Here is a 26,923-nt window from a genome sequence, read left to right on the forward strand (position 1 = left end):
CTCATGCCTCAGCCTTCCAAGTAACTGGAATTACAGGCACACACCACCACTCCCGGCTAATTTTTGTGTTTTTAGCAGAGACTGGGTTTCACCATGATGGCCAGGCTGGTCTTGAACTCCTGCCCACCTTGGCCTTCCAAAGTGCTGGGATTACAGGCGTGAGCCACAGTGCCCTGCCTGTCCATCATTTCTGATGACTTAAGTAACCATAGAGGTAGTCAAAGATTCTGATTTTTACCCTGGATGATTGGGAATGGAACCCAAGCAGGTTCCATTCTAGAAAAATAAAAGTAGTCTTGGAGCTGGAAGGGGCCACAGAGACCAGCTCCAAGATTGCTGACATCACCAATTGCTACCACAGACCACAGATATCAATGTAACACAAAGAACAGAAGCAGCTTTGAATCTAAGTATGATGTGAAAGCCCAGCTCTAAAGTTTTGAGACTTGGTACCTTTTTAACCTGGTTTGATAATTGAAGACAATACCGAGAAATATTAGAAGAAAGAAATTAGAAGATGAATGCTTTTGGTAAATAAGTCAGTACATGTGCAACTCCTTCCTTTAGATCAAGTCACTCAGAGAAGAGAGACTAGGAAAATGGCTTGGCCAGGTATGGTGGCTTACATCTGTATCCCAGCACTTCAGGAGGCCAAGGCAGTAAGATCGCCTGAGCCCAGGAGTTCAGGGTCAACCTGGGCAATGTAGGGGAGACCCTGTCCCTACAAAAATTAGCCAGGTGTGGTGGCATGCCCCTGTGGTTCCAGCTACTTGGGAGGCTGAGGTGGGAGGATTGCTTGAGCCCAGGAGGGTAGAGGCTGCCGTGAGCCATGATCGCACCACTGCACTCCAGGCTGGATGACAGGGTGAGACCCTGCTGACGCTTTTCATTATGCTTTTAATTAGGTTTAAGTCACAATCACTAAGAAGTCACTTTGAAAAAAATACTACTTTACACTATCATCCACCTATTTTGCCTAAAGAAATGACAGATGTTTCAGTAACGGTTTGTCATATAAATAGTCCTGGAGATTTCTATCTTCAGTTGGTAAGTATATAATGTGTTTTAAATGAAGTTTTAAATTTTAATTAGACATGTATAACAAGAATGAGTGTCTACTGTCAATTTTAGTTAGAGCAAACATACCACTGTTAACCTTCTGTACATTTAAATTTCTTAGTAGTTGCAACTTCAAACAAGTTCACATGATTATCATAAATTGAAAGAACAGTGAAGGATAATTAATGTATAAATGTTTCTTGCTACCTTCTGAAATCTGGAGACTAGGAAAGCATATAGAGTTAGCAAGTAGAAATATAATGACAAAGTTTTTCTAACCTGTACATCTGAAAATTTGCTGATTATTATTAGGTGTTTTCTGAATTTGAACACAAAATAGACACAGATTAAAGGCATTTCGTATTGAACTTTGGATGTGTGACTGATACGTTTAGATAGTAACAACAGTAGTTCATCCTTATTGATTTCTGGGTGCTTTGTATGATTTCACTCATCATAAGGCCCTTAAGACTTGAAGTGCATTAACTAATTAATCTTTGCACAATCCTGTGAGAAAGACACTGTTGTCTCCATCTGAATGTGGAGACCCTAACCACAGAGATGAAGCATCTTGCAGCTGTGTGAAGGTTATACAGCTCGGAAAGGGTGGAGCCAGGATTGACCTAGGCTGTGCAGCTTCAGAACCTGTCATCTCAAGCACCGCGTCACACTGTAGTGGCTCCTCAGATGAGCTTTTCTAGGTTAGGGTTTGCATTTATTTCTTTTGTTGATATTTTACAGTGTCTTTTATGGTAAAATATACCTAATATAATTTTATAGTTTTTAATAATTGTTCAGTATACGATTCCAGTGCCATTAAGGACATGAAGTGTTGTGTATCCATTTCCAGAGCTTTTTATGTATCTCAAACAAAAGCCCTGTACCTATGAAACAATCACGTACCATTTCTTCTCCCCTAGTCCCTGATGAACTGTTCTACTTTCTGTCTCTCTGAAATTGCCTATTCTAGGTACCTCCTAAGTGAAATCATAAACAGTGTTTCCTTTTGGATCTGGCTTTCTTTCACTTCAACTTAATGTTTTCAAGGTTCCTATTATGTAGGATGTATCAGAATTTCATTCATTTATATGGCTGCATAATACTCCATGTATGGATATACTACATTTTGTTTATCCATTGATCTATTGATGGCCATTTGGATTGTTTCCACCTTTTGGCCTATGTGAATAATGCTGCTATGGACACTGGCATAAAAGTATCCATTCGGGTGTCTGCTTTCAGTTCCTCTGGTATGTATAATATCTAGGAATGTTTGCTGGATTATATGGTAATTTTATGTTTAACTTTTTGGGGAACTGCCAAACTATTTTCCACAGCAGCTGCAGTTTTGCATTCTTACCAGCAATCCACAAGGTTCCAATTTCTCCATACCCTCATGAACACTTGTTTTTTTTCTTTTTTTATTATTGGTATACTTTAAGGTCTGGGATACATGTGCAGAACATGCAGGTTTGTTACATAGGTATACATGTGCCATGGTGGTTTGCTGCACCCATCAACCTGTCATCTACATTAGGTATTTCTTCTAATGCTATCCCTCCCCTTGTCTCTACCCCCCAACAGGCCCCGGTGTGTGATGTTCCTCTCCTTGTGTCCAGGTGTTCTCCTTGTTTAACTCCCACTTATGACAGAACATGTGGTGTTTGGTTTTCTGTTCCTGTGTTAGTTTGCTGAGAATGTCCCTGCAAAGGACGTGACTTATCCTTTTATAGTCTGCATGGTATTCCATGGTGTATATGTGCCGTATTTTCTTTATCCAGTCTTATCATTGATGGACATTTGGGTTGGTTCCAAGTCTTTGCTATTGTGAATAGTGCTGCAATAAACATACATGTGTATGTGTCTTTATAGTAGAATGATTTCTAATCCTTTGGGTATATACCCAGTATTGGGATTGCTGGGTCAAATGGATTTCTGATTCTAGATCCTTGAGGAATCGCCAGACTGGTTGAACTAATTTACACTCCCACCAGCAGTATAAAAGTGTTCCTGTTTCTCCACATCCTCTCCAGCATCTGTTGTTTCCTGACTTTTTAATGATCACTATTCTAACTGGTGTGAGATAGTATCTCATCGTGCTTTTGATTTGCATTTCTCTAGTGACCAGTGATGATGAGCTTTTTTTCGTATGTTTGTTGGTCGCATCAATGTCTTTTGAATAATAGCATTCTTAATAAGTGTGAAGTGGTGTCACTTTGTGATTTTGATCTGCATTTCCCTAATGGCCGGCGATACTGAACATCTTTACATGTCCTTATTTGTTGGCCATTTGTATATCTTTGAAGAAATAGCCATTCTAGTCATTTATCCATTTTTTTTTAATTTTTAAAACTTCTTGTTGTTTTTTTATTTTTTAAACACAGGGCTTCACTCTGTCGCCCAGGCTAGAATGCAGTGGCATGATCGTAAGCTCACTGCAGCCTCAATCTCCTAGGCTCGAGGGATCCTCTAGCCTCAGCCTCCCATATTGCTAGTACTACAGGCACACACCACCACACCTGGCTAATTATTATTTTGTAGACACAGGGTCTCGCTAGGTAACCCAGGCTGGCCTTGAACTCCTGGGCCAGAGTGATCCTCCCACCTTGGCCTCCCAAAGTGCCGGGATTGCAAGCATGATTCACCATGCCCAACCCTTTGTCCATTTTTTTAATTGGGTTGTTTATTTTGTTGCTGGATTGTAGGAGTTTTATATATTCTAGATACTAAATTTTTATGAGATATATGACTTACAAATGCAGTTGATCCTTGAACAAGTGGTGGTGGTGGATACCAACACCTGTGCAGTCAACTTTTTTTTTTTCCTTTCTTGAGACAAGGTCCAGCACTGTTGCTTAGGATGGAGTGCAGTGGCAAGATCATAGCTAACTACAGCTTGTAACTCCTGGACTGAAGTCGTCTCCTGTCTGAGCCTCCCAAGTAGCTAGGACTACAGGCATGCACCACACCTCGAAATTTTTTTTTTTTTTTTTAATAGAGACAGGGTCTTGCTATGTTGTCCAGGTTGGTTTTGAACTCCTGGTCTCAAACAGTCCTCCTGCCTCAGCCTCCCAAAGTGCTGAGATTACAGGCATGAGCCTCAACACTCAGTCTGCATATAACTGTTGATTTCCACAAAACTTTACTAATAGCCTACTATTGATTAGAAACCTTAATAATATATAAACAGCTAACATATATTTTGTATATGTATTGGATACTGTATTCTTAAAGTAAGCTAGAGAAAAGAGTTACTAAAAATCATAAAGAGAAAATAGATTTACTATTCATTAACCAAATGTGGATCATTACACAAGTCTTCATGCCCATCATCTTCGTGTTGAATAGACTGAGAAAGAGCAGGAGTTGCTCTTGCTGTCTCAGGGCTGGCAGAGGTGGAAAAAATTCACACATAATTGGAACTGTGCAGTTCACACCCATGTTCCAAGACTGGCCGTATTTTCTCCCATTTTGTGGGTTGTCTTTTCACTTTCTTGATAGTGTCCTTTGTTCCACAAGTTTTTAATTTTATGAAGACCAATTTAATTATTATTTCTTTCGTTGCTTGTGCTTTTGGTGTCATATCCAAGATATCATTACCAAATCTGACATCGTGTTTCTTCCCTGTACTTGCTTCTAAGAGTTTTATAGGTTTAGATCTTTGATGCATTTTGAGTTAACTTTTGTACAAAGTATAAGGTAAGGGCCCAGCTTCATTATTTTGAATTGGATATCCAGTTTTCCCAGCACTATTTGTTGAAAAGACTGTCCTTTCGCCATTGAATGGTCTTGGCACCCTTGTTAAAAGTGAGAGTTTATTTCTGAACTTTCTATTTTATTCCATGTGTCTGTGTATCTGTCCTTATGTCAGTACCACACTGTTTTGATTACTGTAGTTGTGTTGTAACTTCTGAAATCACAACGTGTGAGTCTTCCAACTTTGTTCTTTTTCAAGATTGTTTTGGTTACTCAGTGTCTCTTAAGATTCCATGTGACTTTTAGGATGGGTTTTTCTATTTCTCCAAGAAATACAGTATGATATTGAGTATGATATTATCATTTGCTAATGTATTGAAACACAACTGATTTTTACATGTGAATTTTGTGTCCAGCAGCTTTGCTGAATTAATTTGTTCTAACAAGTGAGAGAGGGTGTGTGTGTATGTAATTTAGGGTCATTTTCTCATATATAATATCGTGTCATCTATGAACAGAGAAATGTCATTGGGATTTTAATAGGAATTACATTGAATTGTAAATCATTTCAGATAGCATTGACATCTTAACAATTTTAACTCTTCTTATCCATGAACACTGGATTTTTTTCATTTATTTAGATTTTATTTAATATCTTTCAACAGTTTTGTGTGGCTTTCAGCGTATCAATTTTTGGCACCTTTGGTCAAGTTTATTCCTAATTCTTCTTTTAGATGCTGTTGTAAATGGAATTGCTTTTTAAATTTCCTCTTCAATTTGCTCATTTGCTAATGTATTAAAACAACTCATTTTTACATGTGAATTTTGTGTCTGGCAACTGCGGAATTAATTTGGTAGCCCTAACGGGGTGTGTGTGTGTGTGTGTGTGTGTGTGTGTGTGTGTGTGTGTGTAATTTGGGGGAGGTTTCTTACATAGAAGATCATTTCATCCATGAACAGATATTTATACTTTTCCTTTCAGGATGCCTTTTGTCTTTTTCTTAGCCTAATGCCTCTGGCTAAGATTTCCAATATCATATTGAATACAAGATGAAAAAGCAGGCTTCCTCATTTTATTCCTGTCTTAGGGGAAAAGCATTTGTCTTTGACCATTGAGTTTGATATTATCTGTGGGTTTTTCCCAAATGACTTTTACTATGTGAAGTAAGTTTCCTTCTGTCTCTTGTTTATTGAGTGTTTTTATCATGAAAGGGTGTTCAATTTTTCAAATTCTTTTTTGCAACAATTGAGATGATCATGTTTCGGTCTTTCCTCCATCCTGTCAATGTGGTATATTACGTTGATTTGGGATTTTGTTTTATTTTCTTGTTTGTTTATTTTGAGACAGGGTCTCCCTCAGTTGCCCAGGCTGGAATGCTGTGGTATGATCTCAGCTCACAGCAACCTTTGCCTCCTGGACTCAAGCAGTCCTCCCGCCTCAGCCCTCTGAGTTGCTGAGACCAAAGGCGCCCACCACCACACCAGGCTAATTTGTAAAATTTTTTTGTTTTGTAGTTTTGAGATCTCACTATGTTACACAGGCTGGTCTCAAACTCCTGAGCTGAAGTGATCCTTTCACCTCAGCCTCCCAAAGTGCTGGGAGTATAGGCATGGGCCACTATGCCTGCTGTGTTGATTTTCATATGTCATTATCCTTGTGTTTTAGAAATAAATCCCACTAGATAAAGATGTATAATCTTTTTATCACAAATTTGTTTAACATCGTTGTTGCCTTGGCATCCATTTTTAGGCCTAACATAAGTTGTTTGAAACCGAGTCATACCACCTCACCTTTGGCTTACTTAAAACTTTCTCTCCCCATGTGGCTGTTTGCAGTGTGGGTCACTTGTTCTACATCTCACTGACCCAACATACCCCACAGCTGCTTACCACAATAAAACCAGAGTCAGCACCAGAATCATACAAATAATTTACCCCCTTTATACATACTTTCTTTAAATTAGCCAATTCACAACCCCTGCTGGAAAGCCTTAAGAGATAATGCCTGTGGACCTTAATAAAGGCAGAATTCTATAGAATCACTCTTACCTGTGATTAGCAAAATGCTTCTTTTATTTCATGTGTTTTGTTTTGCTGCCTCTGTGTCTCACCTGACTGACATACACATACCTAACTTTCCTCCCAGTTAGCACTCTCTTAGAGAGTGGCTATCTTGGTGGGAATAAACCGGACACAGATCAGACAAGAACCATGAGGACATCTGCTAGTATAAACAGGTTTCTTGTGAGACGTACACTTGGTCACAGGTCAGGCAACAAGGCATTGGCCCATTCACCAAGGTAAAGAAGTATCCTCTTTTGATTTACTGTAAACATCAGTGACCACCTCCTCTAGAACCTTGTCAGGGCAGGGCTAGAGTTCATGGCAACTCTCCAGAGAGAGACCCGAAGACCAAGTTAGAAGAAAACAAAATCTCTTAATATGCTGAATTTGGTTGATTAGTATTTTGTTGAGGATATTTACATCCGTATTGACAAGGGATATTGATCTGTAATTTTCTTATAGTGTCTTCATATGGCTTTGTTATCAGGGTAATGCAGCCTCTTAGAGTTAGTATTCCTCCATCTTTTAGTTTTTTGAAAGAATTTGAGATGGAATGGTGTCAATTCTTCCGTAAATGTTTGGTAGAATTCAGCAGTGAAACTTACCTGGTCCAGGGCTTTTCATGTGTAGGAGGTTTTTGAATCCTGTTTGAACCTCTTTACTAGTGTAAGTCTACTTGGATTTTCTAATTCATGAGTCAGTCTTGGAAGGTTGTGTGTTTCTAGGAGTTTGTCCATTTCATGTAGGTTATCCAGTTTGTTGGCATACAATTGTTTATAATAATCTCTCATAATTTTTTACTTCTTGGCTGGGCGTGGTGGCTCACACCTGTAATCCCAGTACTTTCGAAGGCCAAGCTGGGTGGATCACTTGAGGTCAGTAGTTTGAGACCAGCCTGGTCAACATGTCGAAACCCTGTCTCTACTAAAATACAAAATTAGTCAGGTGTGGTAGTAGGCACCTGTAGTCCGAGCTACTTGGGAGGCCGAGGCAGGAGAATCGCTTGAACCCGGGAGGTGGAAGTTGCAGTGAGATGAGATCGTGCCACTGCACTCCAGCCTGGGTGACAGCAAGACTTCATCTCAAAAAAAANATGTTTGGTAGAATTCAGCAGTGAAACTTACCTGGTCCAGGGCTTTTCATGTGTAGGAGGTTTTTGAATCCTGTTTGAACCTCTTTACTAGTGTAAGTCTACTTGGATTTTCTAATTCATGAGTCAGTCTTGGAAGGTTGTGTGTTTCTAGGAGTTTGTCCATTTCATGTAGGTTATCCAGTTTGTTGGCATACAATTGTTTATAATAATCTCTCATAATTTTTTACTTCTTGGCTGGGCGTGGTGGCTCACACCTGTAATCCCAGTACTTTCGAAGGCCAAGCTGGGTGGATCACTTGAGGTCAGTAGTTTGAGACCAGCCTGGTCAACATGTCGAAACCCTGTCTCTACTAAAAATACAAAAATTAGTCAGGTGTGGTAGTAGGCACCTGTAGTCCGAGCTACTTGGGAGGCCGAGGCAGGAGAATCGCTTGAACCCGGGAGGTGGAAGTTGCAGTGAGATGAGATCGTGCCACTGCACTCCAGCCTGGGTGACAGCAAGACTTCATCTCAAAAAAAAAAAAAAAAAAAAAAAAATTTTTTTTCTTAAAATTGATAGTACTGTCTCCACTTTTATTTCTCATTTTATTAACTTGAGACTTCTCTTTTCTAGTTATTCTAGCTACAGATTTGTCAATTTTGCTGATCTTTTCAAATAATTGACTTTTGGCTTTATTAATGTTCTGTTTCTTTATCCTGTCTTATTTATTTTTGCTCTAATCTTTATTATTTCTTCTGCTACCTTTGGGTAATTTTCTCTTTTTCCATTGTCTTACGTATATAGTTAGGTTCTTAATTTGCAATATTTTAAAATTGTGTGTGTAGCTATAAGTTTCCTTGTTAGCACTGTTTTATTGCATCTCATGGGTTTGGTATGTTGTGTTTTCATTTTCATTTGTCTTGAAGCATTTCTTCTTTGACCTGTTGGTAGTTTGTGGTGTTTAGTTTCTACATGTTTGAATTTTGCAGTTTTTTGTTTTTGATTTCCAGTTTTGTTTCATTGTCATAAAGACAAATACATTTTATGATTTCAATTTTTTGAAATTTATTAAGACTTTTTTGTGGCCTAACATATGGTCTATTCTGAGAATGTTCTAAGTGGCCTTGTATGAAAAAAAAAGTATATTTTACTGTTGGCTAGAGTGTTTTGTGTGTGTCTGTTAGGATCTGTTGGTTTACAGTGTTGTTCAAGTCTTCTGTTTCCTTATTGAATCTCTGTCTGGATGTTTTATCCAATGTTGAAAGTGGAATATTAAAGTCTTCTATTATTACTATTGAACTATTTTTTCCTTCAGTTCTGTCAATGTTTGCTTCATATATTTGGGTCTTTGATGTGTACTGCATAATTGCTTATAATTGTTATATCTTACTGGTGAATTGGCCTTTTTATCAATTTATAATGTCCTTTCTCTCTTGTAAGAATTTTTTATTTAAAGTCTGTTTTGCCTGATACCAGTAAAGCCATCTCAGATCTCTCTTGATTACTATTTGCATGGAGTATTTTCTTCCATCATTTGACTTTCAACCTGTGTATGGCATAAGGTATAAAGTGTGTCTCTCGTGAACAGCATATAGTTGGATCGTGTGTTTTTTTTTTTTTTTAATTCATTCTGCCAATCTTTGTTTTTTTTTTTTTTTTTTTTGAGGCACAGTCTCTCTCTGTTGCCCAGGCTGGAGTGCAGTGGCCGGATCTCAGCTCACTGCAAGCTCTGCCTCCCAGGTTTACGCCATTCTCCTGCCTCAGCCTCCCGAGTAGCTGGGACTACAGGCGCCCGCCACCTCGCCCGGCTAGTTTTTTGTATTTTTTAGTAGAGACGGGGTTTCACCGTGTTAGCCAGGATGGTCTCCATCTCCTGACCTCGTGATCCGCCCATCTCGGCCTCCCAAAGTGCTGGGATTACAGGCTTGAGCCACCGCGCCCAGCAAATGTTTGTCTTTTAATTGGAGAGTTTAATCAATTTACATTTAAAGTAATTATTGATGAGGAAAGACTTCTGCCATTTGCTGTTTTCTGTATCTTACCACTCTTTTATTCTTTCCTCCATTGGAGCCCTCTTTTGTGTTTAGTTGCTTTCTTCTTTTTAGTATGATGTATTTTTTAAAATCTTGTTTGTAATTGTGTTAAAAAAACATAAAATTTATTATCGTAACCGTTTTTTAGTGTAACTTCAGTAGTGTTAACCATATTCGTATTACCATGCAATAGATTCCTAGAGCATTTCCATCTTGCAAACTAAAACTATACTCATTGAACAACACCACATTTCTTCCTGCTTCCAACCTCTGGCCAGCACAGTATTACTTCTGCATTTTTATGAATTTTACTGTGTTAGATACCTTGTATAAGTGGACTCAGGCAGCATTTGTTTTTCTGTGACTGGCTTATTTTACTTATAATAATGTCCTAAAGATTCATCCATGTTGTAAGCATTGATAGAATTTCCTATTTTAAGGCTGCATAAGACTTTTTGTATGTATATACTGCATTTTAAAAATCCCTTCATTTGTCAGTGGACATTTGGATTGTCTGCTGTAATGAACATGGATATTGCAAATGTTACAGTATTAGGTTTTGCTTCCCTTCTTGTTTCCTTTTTGTGTTTATCTTGTAGACTATTTTTTATCATTAACATGGAGATTATATATCACATCCTAAAGTTGTAACAATCCAATGTGAGTTAATATGAACATAATTTTAACTTCACAAAAAACTGTACTTCTCTGCAGCTCTGTTTTCCAGTATTTTGATGTCACAAATTAATCTCTATACTCTGTGTGCTCAATAACATAGATTTGTAATTTATGTATTTGTCTTTTAAATCCTGTAGAAAATAAAAAAGTAGAAATATAAACCAAAATTGCAATAATACTGGCTTTCCCATTTACCAATGTATTTACCTTAACCAGAGATCTTAATATCCTCATGTGACTTTGAGGTACTGTCTAGTGTCCTCTCATTGCAACCTGAAGGACTTCCATTAGCATTTCTTACAGGGCAGGTCTAGTGGTAATAGAGTCCCTCAACCCTTGTTTATCTGGGACTGTCTTAATTTTTCTCATATTTTTGAAGGCTAGTTTTGCCAAATGTATAATTTTCAGTTGACAGGTTGTTTTTTTCTTTAGTACATCATATATCTCTCCCTCTTCCCATTTCCTTCTGGCTTTCAAGATTTCTTTTTTGTCTTTTTTTTTTTTTTTTTTTTTGAGACAGAGTCTTGCCGTCTTGCCCAGACTGGAGGCACTGGCACAATCTCTGCTCATTGCAGTCTCTGCCTCCTGGGTTCAATCGATTCTCCTGCCCCAGCCTCCCTAGTAGCTGGGATTACAGGTGCGCACCACCATGCCTGGCTCATTTTTATATTTTTAGTATAGACAGGGTTTCACCATGTTAGCCAGGCTGGTCTAGAACTCCTGACCTCAGATGATCTGCCTGCCTTGGCCTCCCAAAGTGCTGAGATTATAGGCATAAGCCACTGCATCTGGCCTTTTTTTTTTTTTTTTTTTGGAGATGGAGTTTTGCTCTGTCACCCAGGCTAGAGTACAGTGGTGTGATCTTGGCTCACTGCAACCTCTGCCTCCCAGGTTCAAGCAATTCTCCTGTGTAAGCCTCCTGAGTAGCTGGGACTACAGGTGCCCGCCACCATGCCCGGTTAATTTTTGTGTTTTCAGTAGAGATAGGGTTTGACTATGTTGGCCAAGCTGATCTCAAGCTCCTGACCTCAAGTGATCACCCACCTTGGCCTCCCAAAGTGCTGGGATTACAATCATGAGCCACTGCTCCCGGCCTGGCCTCCAAGATTTCAAATATGAGAGATTGACTTATAATCTTCTTGAGTCTCTTTGTAGAAGACATGTTGCATCTCTTTTGCTGCATTCCAGATTTTCTTTTTGGCTTTGCCTTTTTAGAGTTTGATTATGTGTCTTGGTGTATGACTCTTTGGGTTTATCCTATTTGGAGTCTAATAGTGTCTTAGTTCCCTGGAACTGCTATAACAAATTACTATTAATTGGGTAGCTTAAACAACAGAATTTATTGTCAACAGTTTTGGAGTCTAGAAGTATGAGATCAGTTTGTCAGAAGAGTTGATTTCTTCTGAGGGGTGTGAGGGAAAATCCATTTCATCTCTGTGCTTTAGATTTTGGTGGTTTGCTGGCAATCTTTTGTGCACATTGGCCTTTGCTGCATCACCCTGATCTCTCCCTTCATCTTCACATGGAGTTCTCCTTGTATATTTGTCTCTGTACCCAAATTTTGCCATTTTTATAAAGACATTAATCATACTGAATTGGGGCCCATCCTAATGACCTCATTTTAACATGATTATAAGGATTCTATATCCAAATAAGGTCATATTTGAGACACTGGAGCTGATAGCTGTCTAGCATATCTTTGAGGGAAGATACAAATCAACTCCTAATATTAGACTTCTTGGATTTGTAGATTCATGTCTTTCTTTAAATTGGGGACATTTTATGCCATTTAAAAAAATAATTTTTTGCCTCTTTGTCTCTCTCTTCCTTCTATGACTTCCATAATGTCTGTGTTGGTTCACTTGAGTCCCTTAGGCTTTGTTCACTTCTCTCCATTCTTTTTTCTTTCTGCTTCTCAGACTTGATATGTAAATTTTCCTGTCTTCAAGTTCACTGATTATTTTTCTTCTTTCCACTCAATGCTGCTTTTGAACCCCTCTATTGAATTTTTTCTCCTTAGTTATTATACTTTTGAGCTCCAGAATTTCCTTTTTATAATTTGTATCACTTGTTGATATTCTCATTTTATTCATATATCATTTCCCCAAATTTCTTTAGTTCTTTGTTTTCCCTTAGCCCTTTTAACATATTTAAGACAGTTGAGTATTTTTGATTTGCGTTTTTTTTTTTTTCCCTTGGCCCTTTTAAAATTTTAAAAAATTTGGGTTTTTTTTTTTCGTTTTTTTTTTTTTTTTTTTTTTTTTTTTCTGGTTGCACATACCTGCATCTTCTTTATGAAAAGATATTTCAGAAAATATTGAAGCAGCTTCCTTGTCATCTCGTGCCAAGAAAGTTAAGGACATGGACACACATGAGGAGTTTAGGAGCGGAGGTTTAATATGCAGAAGAAAAAGAAAGGAGAACAGCTCTGTCTCTAGTGAGAGAGAGAGAGGCTTCTGAAAGGGAAAGACTGGCTGGTGGTGGATGTGCCGGATTTTATAGGCAGGTTTAAGGAGGTCATGTCTGATTACATAGGGTCCACAGATTGGTTCAGTCAAGTTTGATGTTTACATAGCATGCCAGAAAGACTGGCCACCCTACCCTAATCTTATAATGCAAATGGACTTACCACTCGACTGGCGCCATCTTGTGTGCTCCTTACTGTACATGTGGCTGACAAGGAGAGAAGGGAGGATGGAGCCACCATTTTGAACAGGTTTGGCACAACTGCTGGTATCTGTGTCTGCAGCTCAATTTTACAGGCTGCTGATGCTTAGAAAATGATTTGGGGGCTGCTTTTCACTAAACAGGAAAACCTTGCCGAGGACTCCTTCCTGTATTCTCACTATCTGCCTAAGCAATTTCTTTTTTTTGTTTGTTTTTGTTTTTTTTTTGAGATGGAGTCTTGCTGTGTCACCCTGGCTAAGTGCAGTGGCACGATCTTGGCTCACTGCAACCTTCACCTCCCAGGTTCAAGCAGTTCTCCTGCCTCAGCCTCCCGAGTAGCTGGGATTACATGCATGCACCACCACCCCTGACTAATGTTGTATTTTTAGTAGAGATGGGGTTTCGCCATGTTGGCCAGGCTGGTCTTGAACTTCTGACCTCATGTGATCCACCCGCCTTGGCCTCCCAAAGTGTTGGGATTTTAGGCGTCAGCCACTGCACCTAGTCTCAGTAATTTCTTTTTAACTCCTATATCAATATGAAATGAAACCTAAAGGATCATGAATGTAAAATGAAGTGACAGAGGTCCCTGATGCAGTGGCACAGAAACTTCTGATATCAGTCAGTACCTGCAAGCCCTGTTCGGTCCCCTTTCAGGATTACTGCTTGCTTCTGGTTTTCAGTGAGGTCAGGGATTCTTGACACTTTGTGTCGTATCTTTACAGTTAGTTTCATGCTTTCATATGTTTTCATGTTAATGTCCTTTCATTTCAACTTTAAGAACTTATAGAATTTCTTGTAAGGCAGGTACAGTGGTGATGAACTCCCATAGCTCTTGTTTGGGATTAAAAGAGTTGTGTTTTTTCTTTAAAAGAAAAAAAAAACAAAAAACAAAAAAATGGAGTCTGGCTTTGTTGCCCACTCTGGAGTGCAGTGGCATGATCTCAGCTCACTGCAACCTCCACCTCCCAGGTTCAAGCAATTCTCCTGCCTCAGCCTCCCAAGTAACTGGGATTATAGGCACCTGCCACCACGCCAGGGTAATTTTTGTATTTTACCTAAAGACGGAGTCTTACCATGTTGGTCAGGGCCTGGTCTTGAAAATCCTGGGACCTCGTGATCTGGCCCACCTCGGGCTCCCAAAGTGCTGGATTACAGGTGGTGAGCACCACCACCCGGCCGAAGGAGTTGTTTAAAAGGCTGTAGTAGGGCTGGCGCCGGTGGCTTCACGCCTGTATCCCAAGCACTTGGAGGCCGAGACGGCGGATTCACGAGTTCAGGAGATCGGAGACCATTCTGGCTACACAGTGACCCGTCTCTTACTTAAAAAATTAAAAAACTAGCGGCGAGGTGCAGGGCCTGTCCCAGGCTACTCGGGAGGGCTAGGCAGGAGAATGGCGTAAAACCGGGAGGCGGAGGCTTGAGTGAAGCTGAGATCCGGCCACTGCACTCAAGGCCGGGCACAGAGCGAGGACTCGTCTCAAAAAAAAAAAAAAAAAAAAAAAAAAAAGCTGTAGTAGGTTAATTGTTTTGGTACTTTTCAACTGTTTCAAAGGGCCGTTTTCTTTGCATGTGTATCACTGAAGTCCATTGTTTCCTGGCTGTGTCAAGCTAAACGATGACAGAGGTCCTTGAATGTCAGGAGCTGGAAACAAACAAGAGAGAAAAGAGGAAGGTGCCTCTTTCTTAGACTTTGCAGACTAAGCTCTTTTGGTGGCACTTCTTCGCCGTTTAGATAGGCTGAAGCTAGGGTCGGCCTTGAGGTCAAATTAAATTTTTCATTTCTTTTCTGGGGCATGCATCTTTGGTCAGGGTCAGAAACATGTGGCTTTTGTAAACTCTTTACCATATGTATGGACTCTTTTGAATGTCCCTAATTTGTAAGATTCTACCCCAGATTCTCTTTCCTGGCCTTAGTGGTCTATTGTATTGTTTCTACTCATAAACTCCCCTTCCAAGAGCTGCACTTTACTCCTTTGCCACTTTTAAAGGTTGTCCCCACAATTTTCCTTGGCCTGTGTCAAGTTATGTGAACAAAAAACTAACCTCTTTGCATCAGTCATGCAGGGATCTCCAGAACTTAGCGATACATATACACAGTAATTTGCATATAAAGTTCTGGTCTGTTCCCTCTGGTTCAAGGGAGGGAACTGCATGAACTACGATTGCACTGCTTTAAGACCAGGACCATTGTCATTCTGGGAAGAGGGAGGGTAGTGGTGAGGGCGAGTAAAAATACCACAAAACTTTCTGCCGTTTAGGAAAATTGCTTTTACTTCATTAGGCTTCTTGGTTACTATATAACGTTGGATTGTTTTCTGAGATCTGATCTAATAAAGTTGGTTAAGACACTTTCTCATTTTTCAATGTTTCTGTGTTGGGAACAAGAACTTAAAGCTTCCTAATCTGCTATTTTGTTGGCATCATTCCTCTGCTGAATTTTTACGTGTTCACTCTGGCTTACCTGTTACTGGAAGAATTTGCTGTAATAGTACTTAGAAATGAAAGTTAGAAGTAGTTTTGGCCGGGCACGGTGCTCAAGCCTGTAATCCACACTTTGAGGCGAGACGGGCGGATCACGAGGTCAGGAGTCGAGACCATCCTGGCTAACACGGTGAAACCCCGTCTCTTACCTTAAAAAATACAAAAAGCTAGCCGGGCAAGGTGGCTGGCGCCTGTAGTCCCAGCTATCGGGAGGCTGGAGGCAGGAGAAATGGCGTGAACCCGGGAGGCGGAGCTTGCAGTGAGCTGAGATCCGGCACTGCCTCCCAGCCTGGGCGACAGAGCGAGACTCGGTCTCAAAAAAAAAAAAAAAAAAAAGAAGTAGTTTTAAAGTAATTTAAATGAATAAGAAAGATAGGGATTTCAGAAAATTTTCACTTGCATCATTATACTCACAAGAAAAAATTCATTTTTTCCATGTGAAATGGATTTCAGAATATTTTAACACTAATAATTGGTATTCGAAGAAATAAACTTATAATCCTTGATTTTTTTGGTAGTATAGGAAACTTTAGAAACGATTTTTTGATTATACCAGATAGCACCATTTAATAAGAGAAAAGTCTGTATTACTAAAGAATGCAATCATTCCACAAACCCTACTGAATTATTATTGATTTAAGGAAGAATTATCAATTCACGTTAAGATGGATGGTTGATAAGAAACTGGATATTCATATAATGCCAAAGTAGCTCCACATAAATTCTTAAGACTTGGTTATTACAAGGGCATAAACAGAACTACACATTGAGAGGGGTCAGGATCATCACTGCAATCAATAAATGAATCTTAGCATATTAATAGTCATTAAGTATTAGGCCTTGATGTGTTGCAACCTGAGTGAGAAAAAGCCACCTATGACACAGTCTAGCCAAAAATATTTGCCTTGGATCCATCAAACCCTTAGTAGTAACTTTCAGCCTTTTAAAAATTCAGCAGATAGACCTTACTCCATGGAGGAATAAGCTAAATAGCAGCATGATGATATAACCACATAAATCCGTAAGGTATGGGGCATTCTGCAGAAAAATAAGCTGACTGTCTTCAACAAGACATGTTCATTAAAAGTAGAGGACTGTACTAGATTATAAAAGAGTTATGAAGATAACAGTCAGAAGCAGTATATAATCTTAGTTTGTAATGGGTTTGGATCAGTTAAGGAAAACTAAATGTGACCTAGAAATACTAGTTACTGAAACAGAAAAAGTGAGAAATGATAGAAAAATGTAAGTGATTGTGTATGTGGTAAAGTCTAGTTTTGGTAAAACAAATATACAGGGAGTGTGTGTGTGTATGTATAGAAAAATGTCTTGAAGAATACATACACTAAGTTATCTGGCAGAATGTAACTTTATTTTTATGTTTGTACTGATTTTCTATACTGGTTCTGCAATAAAATTTTGTAAAATAAATTACATAACACAATTGATAGATTTACATTCAATTCAAGTTTTAATGTTTTATAGTTTCAATGACAGTGCTTGTAATTCATTCAACACTTAACATTTTAAGTTTCTGTGAAATGACAGTGCTTTATCCCTTTATTTGCTAGATAGAAGGCCTGGATTTTTTATTTCTGTTAAAGACAATTGAGGAATTCTATAAAAATGAAGCTGGAGAAAATCTGGAAATCCTCTGTCCAGTTCAAGATCAAGTCTGTGTAGCTAAATTCGAAGATGGAATTTGGTACCGAGCAAAAGTTACCGGTAGGAGAATGCATGCTGTTTCTGCAGGGAAATGTTATACTTCAAAACTACTATCATTTGAGTTGGTACCAATTCAGTCTTGGAAGTAATATTATTTGATCTTACCATTTGCTCTGTCATCTCTCTTTAGAAAGCTAGTGATAATGTTGAAAGGTGAATTTATCTCCTGAGATTTTGTTTGACTTGACTAGAACTTAACCATTGGGAATCTTACTGGAAAAGTAGTATAGATAGAACAAAGCAACAGAAATTAATTATTCAAAAACTGGTGAACTCTAGCTTCATGTTGACTGTCTGTCCCATGCTATTTTGATTGTCAAGGTACAAATTAAAGGTAAGTGCTTTGTGTCCTTTCTGCTTCTCTTCAATTTTAATATATTCTTCTTTCCTGGGAATTATTGACCGAACTGCTAGTTTTCTCAGTGTATTTTTTCTACTTTTTATACATCCTCCTTAAGTAATTGATTCAACTTATGAAATAATGGGAAGAATAAAAAGTGGGATTGAAGACAGAAGGTTTATGAAAATGGAGGTATTAGCAACAAAAATAGTAAAGTTAATTATTCCCCCGCATTGACTAAGACAGAACATCACAGACTAAGCTTGTGTGGGTTATTAAATTAGATATACCATAGGCAGTTTAACCCATTGTGTTTTATTTTACATGCTTTCTAGTTTGTAGATATGTCTTTTTATTATTGAAAGGGTGAAAGGCTGGGTGTGGTGGCTCATACCTGTAAATCCCAGTACTTTGGGAGGCTGAGGTGGGCGGATCACTTGAGGCCAAGAGTTCGAGACCAGCCTGGCCAACATGGCAAAACCCCGTCTGTACTAAAAATAAAAAGTTAGCCAGGTATGGTGGTGTGTGCCTGTAAGCCCAGCTACTCAAGAGACTGAGATACGAGAATCACTTGGTACTGGGAGGCGGAGGTTGTAGTGAGCCAGGATTGCGCCATTGCACCACTGTACTCCAGCCTGGGTGACAGAACAAGACTCTGTCTCAAAAAAAAAGGCCGGGTGCGATAGCTCACGCTTGTAATCCCAGCACTTTGGGAGGCTAAGGCGGGCGGATCACCTGAGGTTGGGAGTTCAAGACCAGCCTGACCAACATGGAGAAACCCCATGTCTACTAAAAATACAAAATTAGCTGGGTGTAGTGGTGCATGCCTATAATCCCAGCTGCTTAGGAGGCTGAGGCAGGAGAATCACTTGAACCCGGGAGGCAGAGGTTGCAGTGAGCCGAGATTGTGACATTGCACTCCAGCCTGGGCAACAAGAACGAAACTCTGTCTCAAGGAAAAAAAAAAAAAAAGAGAAGTCGCCCAGCTAATTTTTTTGTATTTTTAGTAGAGACAGGATTTCGCCACGTTGGTCAGGCTCGTCTCAAACTCCTGACCTCAGGTGATCTGCCCGCCTCAGTCTCCCACTCCCAAAGGATTGGGATTACAGGCGTGAGCCACTGTGCTCGACAATTTTTTTTAAAATTTAGTTTGATACTGTTTAAAATGTTTTTTCCATTATTAAGGTAATCTAAGATCTTTACAAGTTGCTCCTAATATATAATCAGTTCTGTTTGTGTCACAACTATTCTTGCAACCTGAATTTTCTATCCTTCATTTGTCACCATTGATTTTAATTTTGTTAGTGGTTAGTGACTTGAACTAAAAATTTTCACATGTGGTTCTTATGAATGTCTTAGTCTGTTTTGTGCTGCTGTAATAAAATACTACAGACTGGGTAGTTTATAAACAATAGAAATTTCCTTCTCAGTTCTGGAGTCTAAAAAGTCTAAGATCAAGGCACTGTTTTATGGAGGGCTTAGTCTCTGTTTCCAAGATAATGACTTGTTGCTGCATCCTCCAGAGGGGACAGATGCTGTATCCTCTGATGCCAGAGGTACGAAAAAGGAAGGCAAACTCCCTTCACCAAGCCCTTTTATAAGGGCACGGAATCCTATTTATGAGGGCAGAGCCCTCATGACTCAGTCACGTCCCAGGTACTGCTGCATTAGGGATTAAGTTTCAACATGAATTTTGGAGACAAAAACGTTCCAACGATTACAATGAAGATACCACTGTATAGTTTGGTAAATATCTTTGGAGCAGACAAAGGCATTTTTCATGATACTAAGGACTTCGCAACTGCTTTTCAAATTAGGATTATTGGCTTGAAAATGTTAACTATTTGGTGAACAATAAGGCCTCTGAAATCTTTGAGTAGTAACATTTGGGGAAGATGGAGTGTCCATGGTGCTCATTCTGCTTCTTCATTTCTGTTAGCACCACTTTTGGGGATACTAATAGAAGTATGTGTGATTTGTGTGGTCCATTTTCCTGTATCTTCTGTGGCCCTGTTGAACTCCACCTTGAAGACGATACTTGTTTTGGTGACTAGTAGCTCTTTTGCTTTTTATCTGCCTAATTTAAAAGTTAATGCTAAAAGACACACTCCACTTCCCTCCTTGAAGGCAATTACTTTTCATTCTTTCAGCTATTTTGTTGTTTACTTGTGTTCCTTCTTTTACTAATATGTAATACTTCACTTGACACTTCAGTTTTAGATATTACCTGTTATTCTGTCAGGCAAGTTTTGGATCTCCATAGCCCTTTTGTCCTCCTTTTTCTCTTTTCTATAGTTATATCACAATTTTTCATTAAATTCATACTCTGTGTAAATAAAGCCATAAAGTATACTTTGTTTAATTCTATTGTGGGTTCATGATTGTGTTCATATTTCACTTTATTTTCTTTTAATTTATAAGTGTATTTTTAATAGTTCAAAACTATTTTCCATATGATTAGACTCTTCAGATAAATGTTAGTATGTTTTTTTTTTTTTTTTTTTTTTTTTTTTTTTTTTTTTTTTTTTTTTGAGCATGAAAACATCCTTTTTGAGACGGTCTTACTCTCATCCAGGCCGGAGTGCAGTGGAACATGATCATGGCTCATTGCAACCTCTGCTTCCTGGGCTCAAGCCATCCTCCCACTTCAACCCCCAGGTTAGCCGGGGCTACAGGCACTTGCCACCACACCTGGCTAATTTGTATATATTTTTTTGTAGACATGGGGTCAGACTCCTAGGCTCAAGTGATCCTTCTGCCTCTGCCTCCCAAAGCACTGAGATGACAGGTGTGAGCCATCACATGTGGCCAGAAACATCCTTTATCTTCTCCAGCTGGGCTGCTTGCCCCCTAGGCTTACTACACACGTTTTATTCTTGCTCTGTATTTCGGTTGGCGCATACTCCATTGCTCTCCAGTACTGGGTCCTTGTTTTCTGGATGCCACGTGTGCCTCTTCGGTTTAATTCCCTTTTCCGCGGGGAGCCATCTTCCCCTGGTTTCTCCAGAGAACACAAATGGGGAAGTTTGAGACCTTCCATGTCTGACTCTGTTCTCATGTGATAATTTAGATAAAACAATAACATTCTTTAAATTACTTTCCATATCCATCTATTTGTTTAAAATTACATTTCCATTCAGAGACTTTAGGGAGAGTAAGAATCTAATAGCATTGGTAGAATTGAGAACATCCTTCTAGCAAGGGGATTCCAGTGGAAGTGGGGAGAGATTACCCTATCTTTTGGCTTTAGAACAACACGTATCTTCTCAATTATCATGGATATCCCCTACCATAGGGCATGTGTTTGAAGTGTCATCTTGAGTGAGTGCTAGTGCTGTGCCACTTGCTTCTACTTCTGCCAAGGAGCAGAGAATACTGGACTTTTTTCCATATTGAAATGATATATCATGTGTTAGTCTTTAACTTTGAAAACCATGTATTTTGAGTATTTTCAAAAAGGTTAGTGTGTGATGTCTTTTTAAAAACTTCTCTGTGTTTGAAACTTCCAGAGACTTCTTTAAAGTATAGAGAATAGACTGATATAGAGGTCTCTCTCTACTTGTTTTTTTACGGTATGCCCCAAGTACAATATTTTCTCAAAATTTCACAGATATTGTTATATGAATGAATCTTTAGTTTGTTGAATCTTTTGCCTTGTTTGATCACCTATTTTGACTAACAATAAACATGTATTAAGTGCTTACTTTGTACCTTGTGCTTTTAAATAGGTGAATCCTTCAAAACATCTCATGAAATTAGATTATATTGGTATACCCATTTTACAGATGAAGTAATGAGGCTCAGAGAGAAAAAATAACTTGCTCAGGGTAATAATATCTTAGAGATATTAATTAGCTTGCTTTAGGTCACAGAATTTTAGTGACGGAGCTAGTGTTCTAAACTGGTCAGACTGACTCAAAGCCTAATTCTTAACTTTTAAGTCATACCACCTGCCATATGATTTTGTTATCCTGATTTTGGCTATCCTTTGTATATTTAAAACATACTAGTTTTTCATTCTTACAAGTCTGCATTATGGATGATTTCAAGGTTCACATATTTGAGATTTTTTTACATTTTAAAAAGTATTAAGTTTGTATATTGAAGCTAAAAGTATTCTAATCCTGTTGGCTATAAACCAATCTAAATCTTTCTAGATAATTCTGTTTCCTTTCCAAGTTTGTAATTTCGAATTTCATAATTTTTCAAGGATTGCCTGGACATCAGGAAGTTGAAGTTAAATATGTGGACTTTGGTAATACTGCAAAAATAACAATTAAAGACGTGCGTAAAATAAAGGATGAGTTTCTGACTGTCCCAGAGAAGGTAATCTATTATTTCTAGGGCCAGAATATCAGCACAAATATGGAAGTCTTTTTAGAAGCTGTTGTCACCATAGAAATGTTAACTACCATTTTTGTCTAGTTTCTGATACAGGGACTATAGATAAATGTTGCTATGGTTACTACTGAAGAAATAATATGTATATCATGGCAAATAAGCATATTAAACATTAATTCGGTATATTTGTTTCTTAAATACTTGTTGGCAGCTTTTAATATATCATTTTGAGATCATATATTGTGGTAAGAGTCATGTTCATGATATATCAAGTTAAAAATGCTTATCTCAGAAGTGCTTCTACTGTGATCACATTTGTGCTTAAGTATCTATGTGTGTACAATAGAGAAGCCTGGGAGAATATGTAAAAAACTGAACCTTGTTTATCTCTAGGGAGTAGCAGTATTCTGAAAGAAGGATGAGAAGGAGTCTTATTTTCTAATTTATATACTCTCTGTTGCATGAGTTGTTTTTAAGCCGTGGTTTTCATTTTAGGAAATGTGTAGTATTATAGAAAAACATTTTAAAATACAAATGAGCAGACTGGGCACAGTGGCTCATGCCTGTAATCCCAGCACTTTGGGAGGCTGAGGGCGGGGAGATCATGAGGTCAGGAATTCGAGACTAGCCTGGCCAACATGATGAAACTCCGTCTCTACTAAAAAGATAGAAAAAATTAGCCGGGTGTGGTGGCGTGTGCCTGTAATCCCAGTTACTTGTGAGGCTGAGGCAGGAGAATTGCTTGAACCCGGGAGGCGGAGGTTGCAGTAAGCCGAGATCACGACACCATTGCACTCCAGCTTGGGTGACAGGGCGAGACTCGGTCTCAAAAAAAAAAAAGAAAAAAAAATTACAAGTGAGCAAAAGGGAGAATCTCTCAGAATCATTGTTCAATATTTTTGTTATCTATACTTTCAGATGCATCTTCTGTGCTTTCAGCAGTTATAAAATCAGACTATAAATCATCCTGTAACCTTCCTTTTACAAGTAATTAATGTATCATAAGTGTCTGTAATGAATGCTTGTTATTTCAGTATGTGAATGTGCAACAGTTCATTCAGCCACTCTGCTTTCAGTGATTTGTGTTTATAAAGTACTTTTACAGACATCTTCACACATTATTTGATTATTTCTAATATGTATTAAATTCAGACGTAAAGATTAGTTTTGTACACACTTAAATAAAACTTGAATTCTAAAGTAGGTAGAAATTAAATTTTTTTCTTAATAGTGAAATTTTGTCTGACCCAGGCAATTAAATGTAAGTTGGCCTATATTGAACCATATAAAAGGACAATGCAGTGGTCCAAAGAAGCTAAAGAAAAATTTGAAGACAAGGCTCAAGATAAATTTATGACATGTTCAATTATCAGTAAGTTCCATTTTTACTTGCTATGTAATCACATATGATTTTAAATAACATGAATAACATTTGTCAAATCTTAGAATAAATTCAGTGTGCCATCAGTAGTAGTGGTGAGAGAGAAGATTTGTTGAGAATTAGGTACAATGGAATTATATCTTTTGTGGACTCTAAAGTCATCAGGACAAAAATCACCATAAAAGAGCAAGTCACCCTTGACATGGCCCCTTGAAGGCCCTAAAGCCAGGAATTAGCTTCTCTTATTTGTTTGCATTTTTGCTAGGACTCTGTCCTTGTCTTTGACATAGTGGATGCTAAGATTTAATATCCAGGAAAGTGAAGGGAGGTGGGACTTGATTGGCAAATAGCTTTTCTTTGCCTCGCTGGCTTAAGCGAATTCGACTGTGGGTTCTCAGCATAATTTGAAAAAAGTTACTCCTTTTTTGGAGCAGTTGGGCCCAAAAATAGAGCCACTAGCCCACAATTTTGTAACATAACAAGTTGTAAAAATCAACAGTTCAGTAGCAAAATTGGTTCTGAATTGGCATGAGGCTATATATAGTCTTTATCTTGTTTGTAGTGAATATTCATATTTTACTTCAAGGTAATGTTTGTTTATGGGCTGCTGCCCCAGACTCTGCTGGAGGTGTTAGATACACATACAGGATAGGTGCCAAGTAGCTTTTCTTGTTAGAAGAATTTTGAATTCTGAAACATGTCTGGCCCCAAGGGTTTTAGATAGGGGGATTGGGAATCTGGTTTGGTTTTTTTTGTTTTTTGAGACAGGGTTTCATTCTGTCACCCAAGCTGGAGTACAATGGGGTGAACAATGGGCTCACTGCAGCCTCAACCTCCAGGGCTCAAGTGATCCTCTTGCCTTAGCCTCCCGTGTAGCTGGGACCACAGGCACACGCCACTATGGCCAGCTAAGTTTTAAATATTTTTTGTAGAGATGGGATCTTACTTTGTTGCTCAGGCCAGTCTCGAACTTGTGGGCTCAAGCGATCCTCCCTTCTTGGCCTCCCAAAGTGCTGGGATTACAGGTGTGAGCCACTCTGCCTGACCAGGAATCTGTTTTTCATCTGATATTTTGATCAGTTCCAAAGCTGTAACACACACTGGCTGGGTTGGGTTAATGAATAGTAGTGCAGGATTTATGAGACCGTGTTTACTTAGCATAGATGTGTAGGACTTTCAGGGGTAGTTTTTACTGTATCCATGTCTTTCTTTTATCATAAGACTATTGGACTATTCACTGTGAGGAAACTGGAGTTTAGAAAGTCATAACCTAGAAATGATAGTATATCTCTGATAATTTATTTACTTCAGAGCAAGAAATTGTTCTAAAGAAATAGTGTCATTTAAGAGGAATGTGATTATACAGAGTGTGTCTTAGGCTATAGAAGTTTTCTATCTAGCTTCTCTGAAATGAACAAATGAATTGGTCCTTGAATAGTCTCCACTGATTTTGAGGTAACTTTAACCTGTATAACTGTTTTCCAGCCTTCCTTTAGGAATCGCATTTCATGGGGTTTTTGCACCTTCCTAGAATAATTTCCCATGGACAATCAATCAAGATTTCTTGGGTTTCTTTCTTGATTCCTCTTCTTTCTTTCTCACATAATAATTTAATACCAGTGACATCCAAACACTAGCTGTGGCATAGTTATTAATAACCTAGATTATTTTATTTAAGGAGTGCCAGAGGGCCTTGCCCAACCAAAACTATCTTTCCCCATTCACCTGTACAGCAGTAAAATTGTGAGTTCAAGACCTTTATAATACAGTGAACTACCACAGCTGAGAACAGGAACCTGCCATTCATACATGCTGTGTTACCTTAGAAAGCAAGGAACATTTATATTTGATTAAGAGGAGAGCAGTGAAGATAATAAAGGTACAGAACACAGAGAAAGTTGACCCTATTGGAATAAAGAACTTTTTGCATAAGAAGTATAAAACTAAAAAACTAAAGTTAACACAAGAGATGGAAAAGCAGGCAGATCAAAGTTTATTGAGGCTCAGTGTTGCTTAGCCTTTTGTGTCTAGATAATTTATCTAGACCACTGAAAAGTAGCCAGGAATTTTTTTTTTTCGACTCCTGAAAAAAAAGCGTTTTAGGCCAGGTGTGGTGGCTGATGCCTGTAATCCCAGTATTTTGGGAGGTCAAGGTGGGTGGATCACATGAGGTCAGGAGTTTGAGACCAGCCTGGCCAACATGGGGAAACCCTATCTCTACTAAAAATAAAAAATACTAGCCAGGTATGGTGGCACACACCTGTACTCCCAGCTACTTGGAGAGTGAGGCAGGAAAATCACTTGAACCTCAGAGGCAGAAGTGAGCTGAGATTGTGCCACTGCACTCCAGCCTGAGTGACAGAGCAAGACTTCGTCTCAAATTGAAGAAAAAAAAAAAAAAAAAGGCAACAAACCCTCTGCAGGAAGCAGACTGCTCCTGGAGGACCCGGGAGACCCCCCCCACAAAACTGTGAGTGCCCCAACTGCAGAAGTGGGAAAGGGAGACCCTCCTTTCCCGAAAACACACTTTCACTGGAGAAGCTGAAGGTCTGTTTGTGGGAGAAGTTTCCAACTTTACCTGGAGCTGAGTCATTTTGGAGAGCCGAGCGAAATACAGGGTTCGTAGAAGCAGCAGAAAGGCCCTGGGAACTTGCTGGGTCCCCAAGCAGCCCCTTCCTGCCTGGTGCCACAGGGATTCAATGGGAGAGGAGCAGGGGGTAAAACTCCACAAGGAGAAGGAAATCTCTAGCTGAACTTGGTAATAATTTGAACAGGATGAGAAACCTCCTGGCCAGAATTTGGGGGAGGGTGCAAATCTGGTGTGCAGACTCCACAGGCATAGGGGAAGAACCAAGCCCTTTTCTTTCCCAGCTGGGAGGCAGATAACCTGGGACAGGTTTTCAAACCCATATTGCTCTCCAGCTGGACACAGACTGGGGACTGGTGGGGGGAGCACAGTGGGAATGAAACTGGCCCTTTGGTTTGTGTGGGAGCTGGGTGAGGCCTGTGACTGCCATTGTTCCCCCACTTCCCTGACAACTTGCATGACTCAGCAGAGGCAGCCATAATTCTCCTAGGCGCACAACTCCAGTGATCTGGGACTCTCACCTGTATCCCCCATAGCAGCCTCAGCAAGACCCACCCAAGGAGAGTCTGAGCTCAGACACACCTAGCCCCACCCCCAGCTGATGGTCCTTCCCTACCCACCCTGGTAGCTGAAGACAAAGGGCATATAATCTTGTGAGTTCTATGGCCCCGCGCATTGCCAGTTCCTTCCCATACTACCACAGCTGATGCACTCTAGAAACTGCCACCTCTGGCAGGAGGCCAACTGGCGCAAAAATAGAGCGTTAAACCACCAAAGCTAAGAACCCTCATGGAG

General features: G+C 39.2%; 1 protein-coding gene across 1 annotated transcript in view; it reads left to right on the forward strand.

Moving 5' to 3' along the window:
• Positions 1-26,923, forward strand: part of RNF17 (ring finger protein 17) — a 117,199-nt gene that overhangs the window by 44,393 nt on the left and 45,883 nt on the right. Inside the window, 4 exon segments of the mRNA XM_017852282.1 lie at positions 906-1,047; positions 17,326-17,479; positions 22,030-22,145; positions 23,412-23,532. Coding sequence (XP_017707771.1) covers positions 906-1,047; positions 17,326-17,479; positions 22,030-22,145; positions 23,412-23,532 — 533 coding nt within the window.

The sequence above is a fragment of the Rhinopithecus bieti genome, unplaced genomic scaffold, assembly GCF_001698545.2.
Source record: "Rhinopithecus bieti isolate Rb0 unplaced genomic scaffold, ASM169854v2 scaffold_2247, whole genome shotgun sequence".
Lineage (NCBI taxonomy): Eukaryota > Metazoa > Chordata > Mammalia > Primates > Cercopithecidae > Rhinopithecus > Rhinopithecus bieti.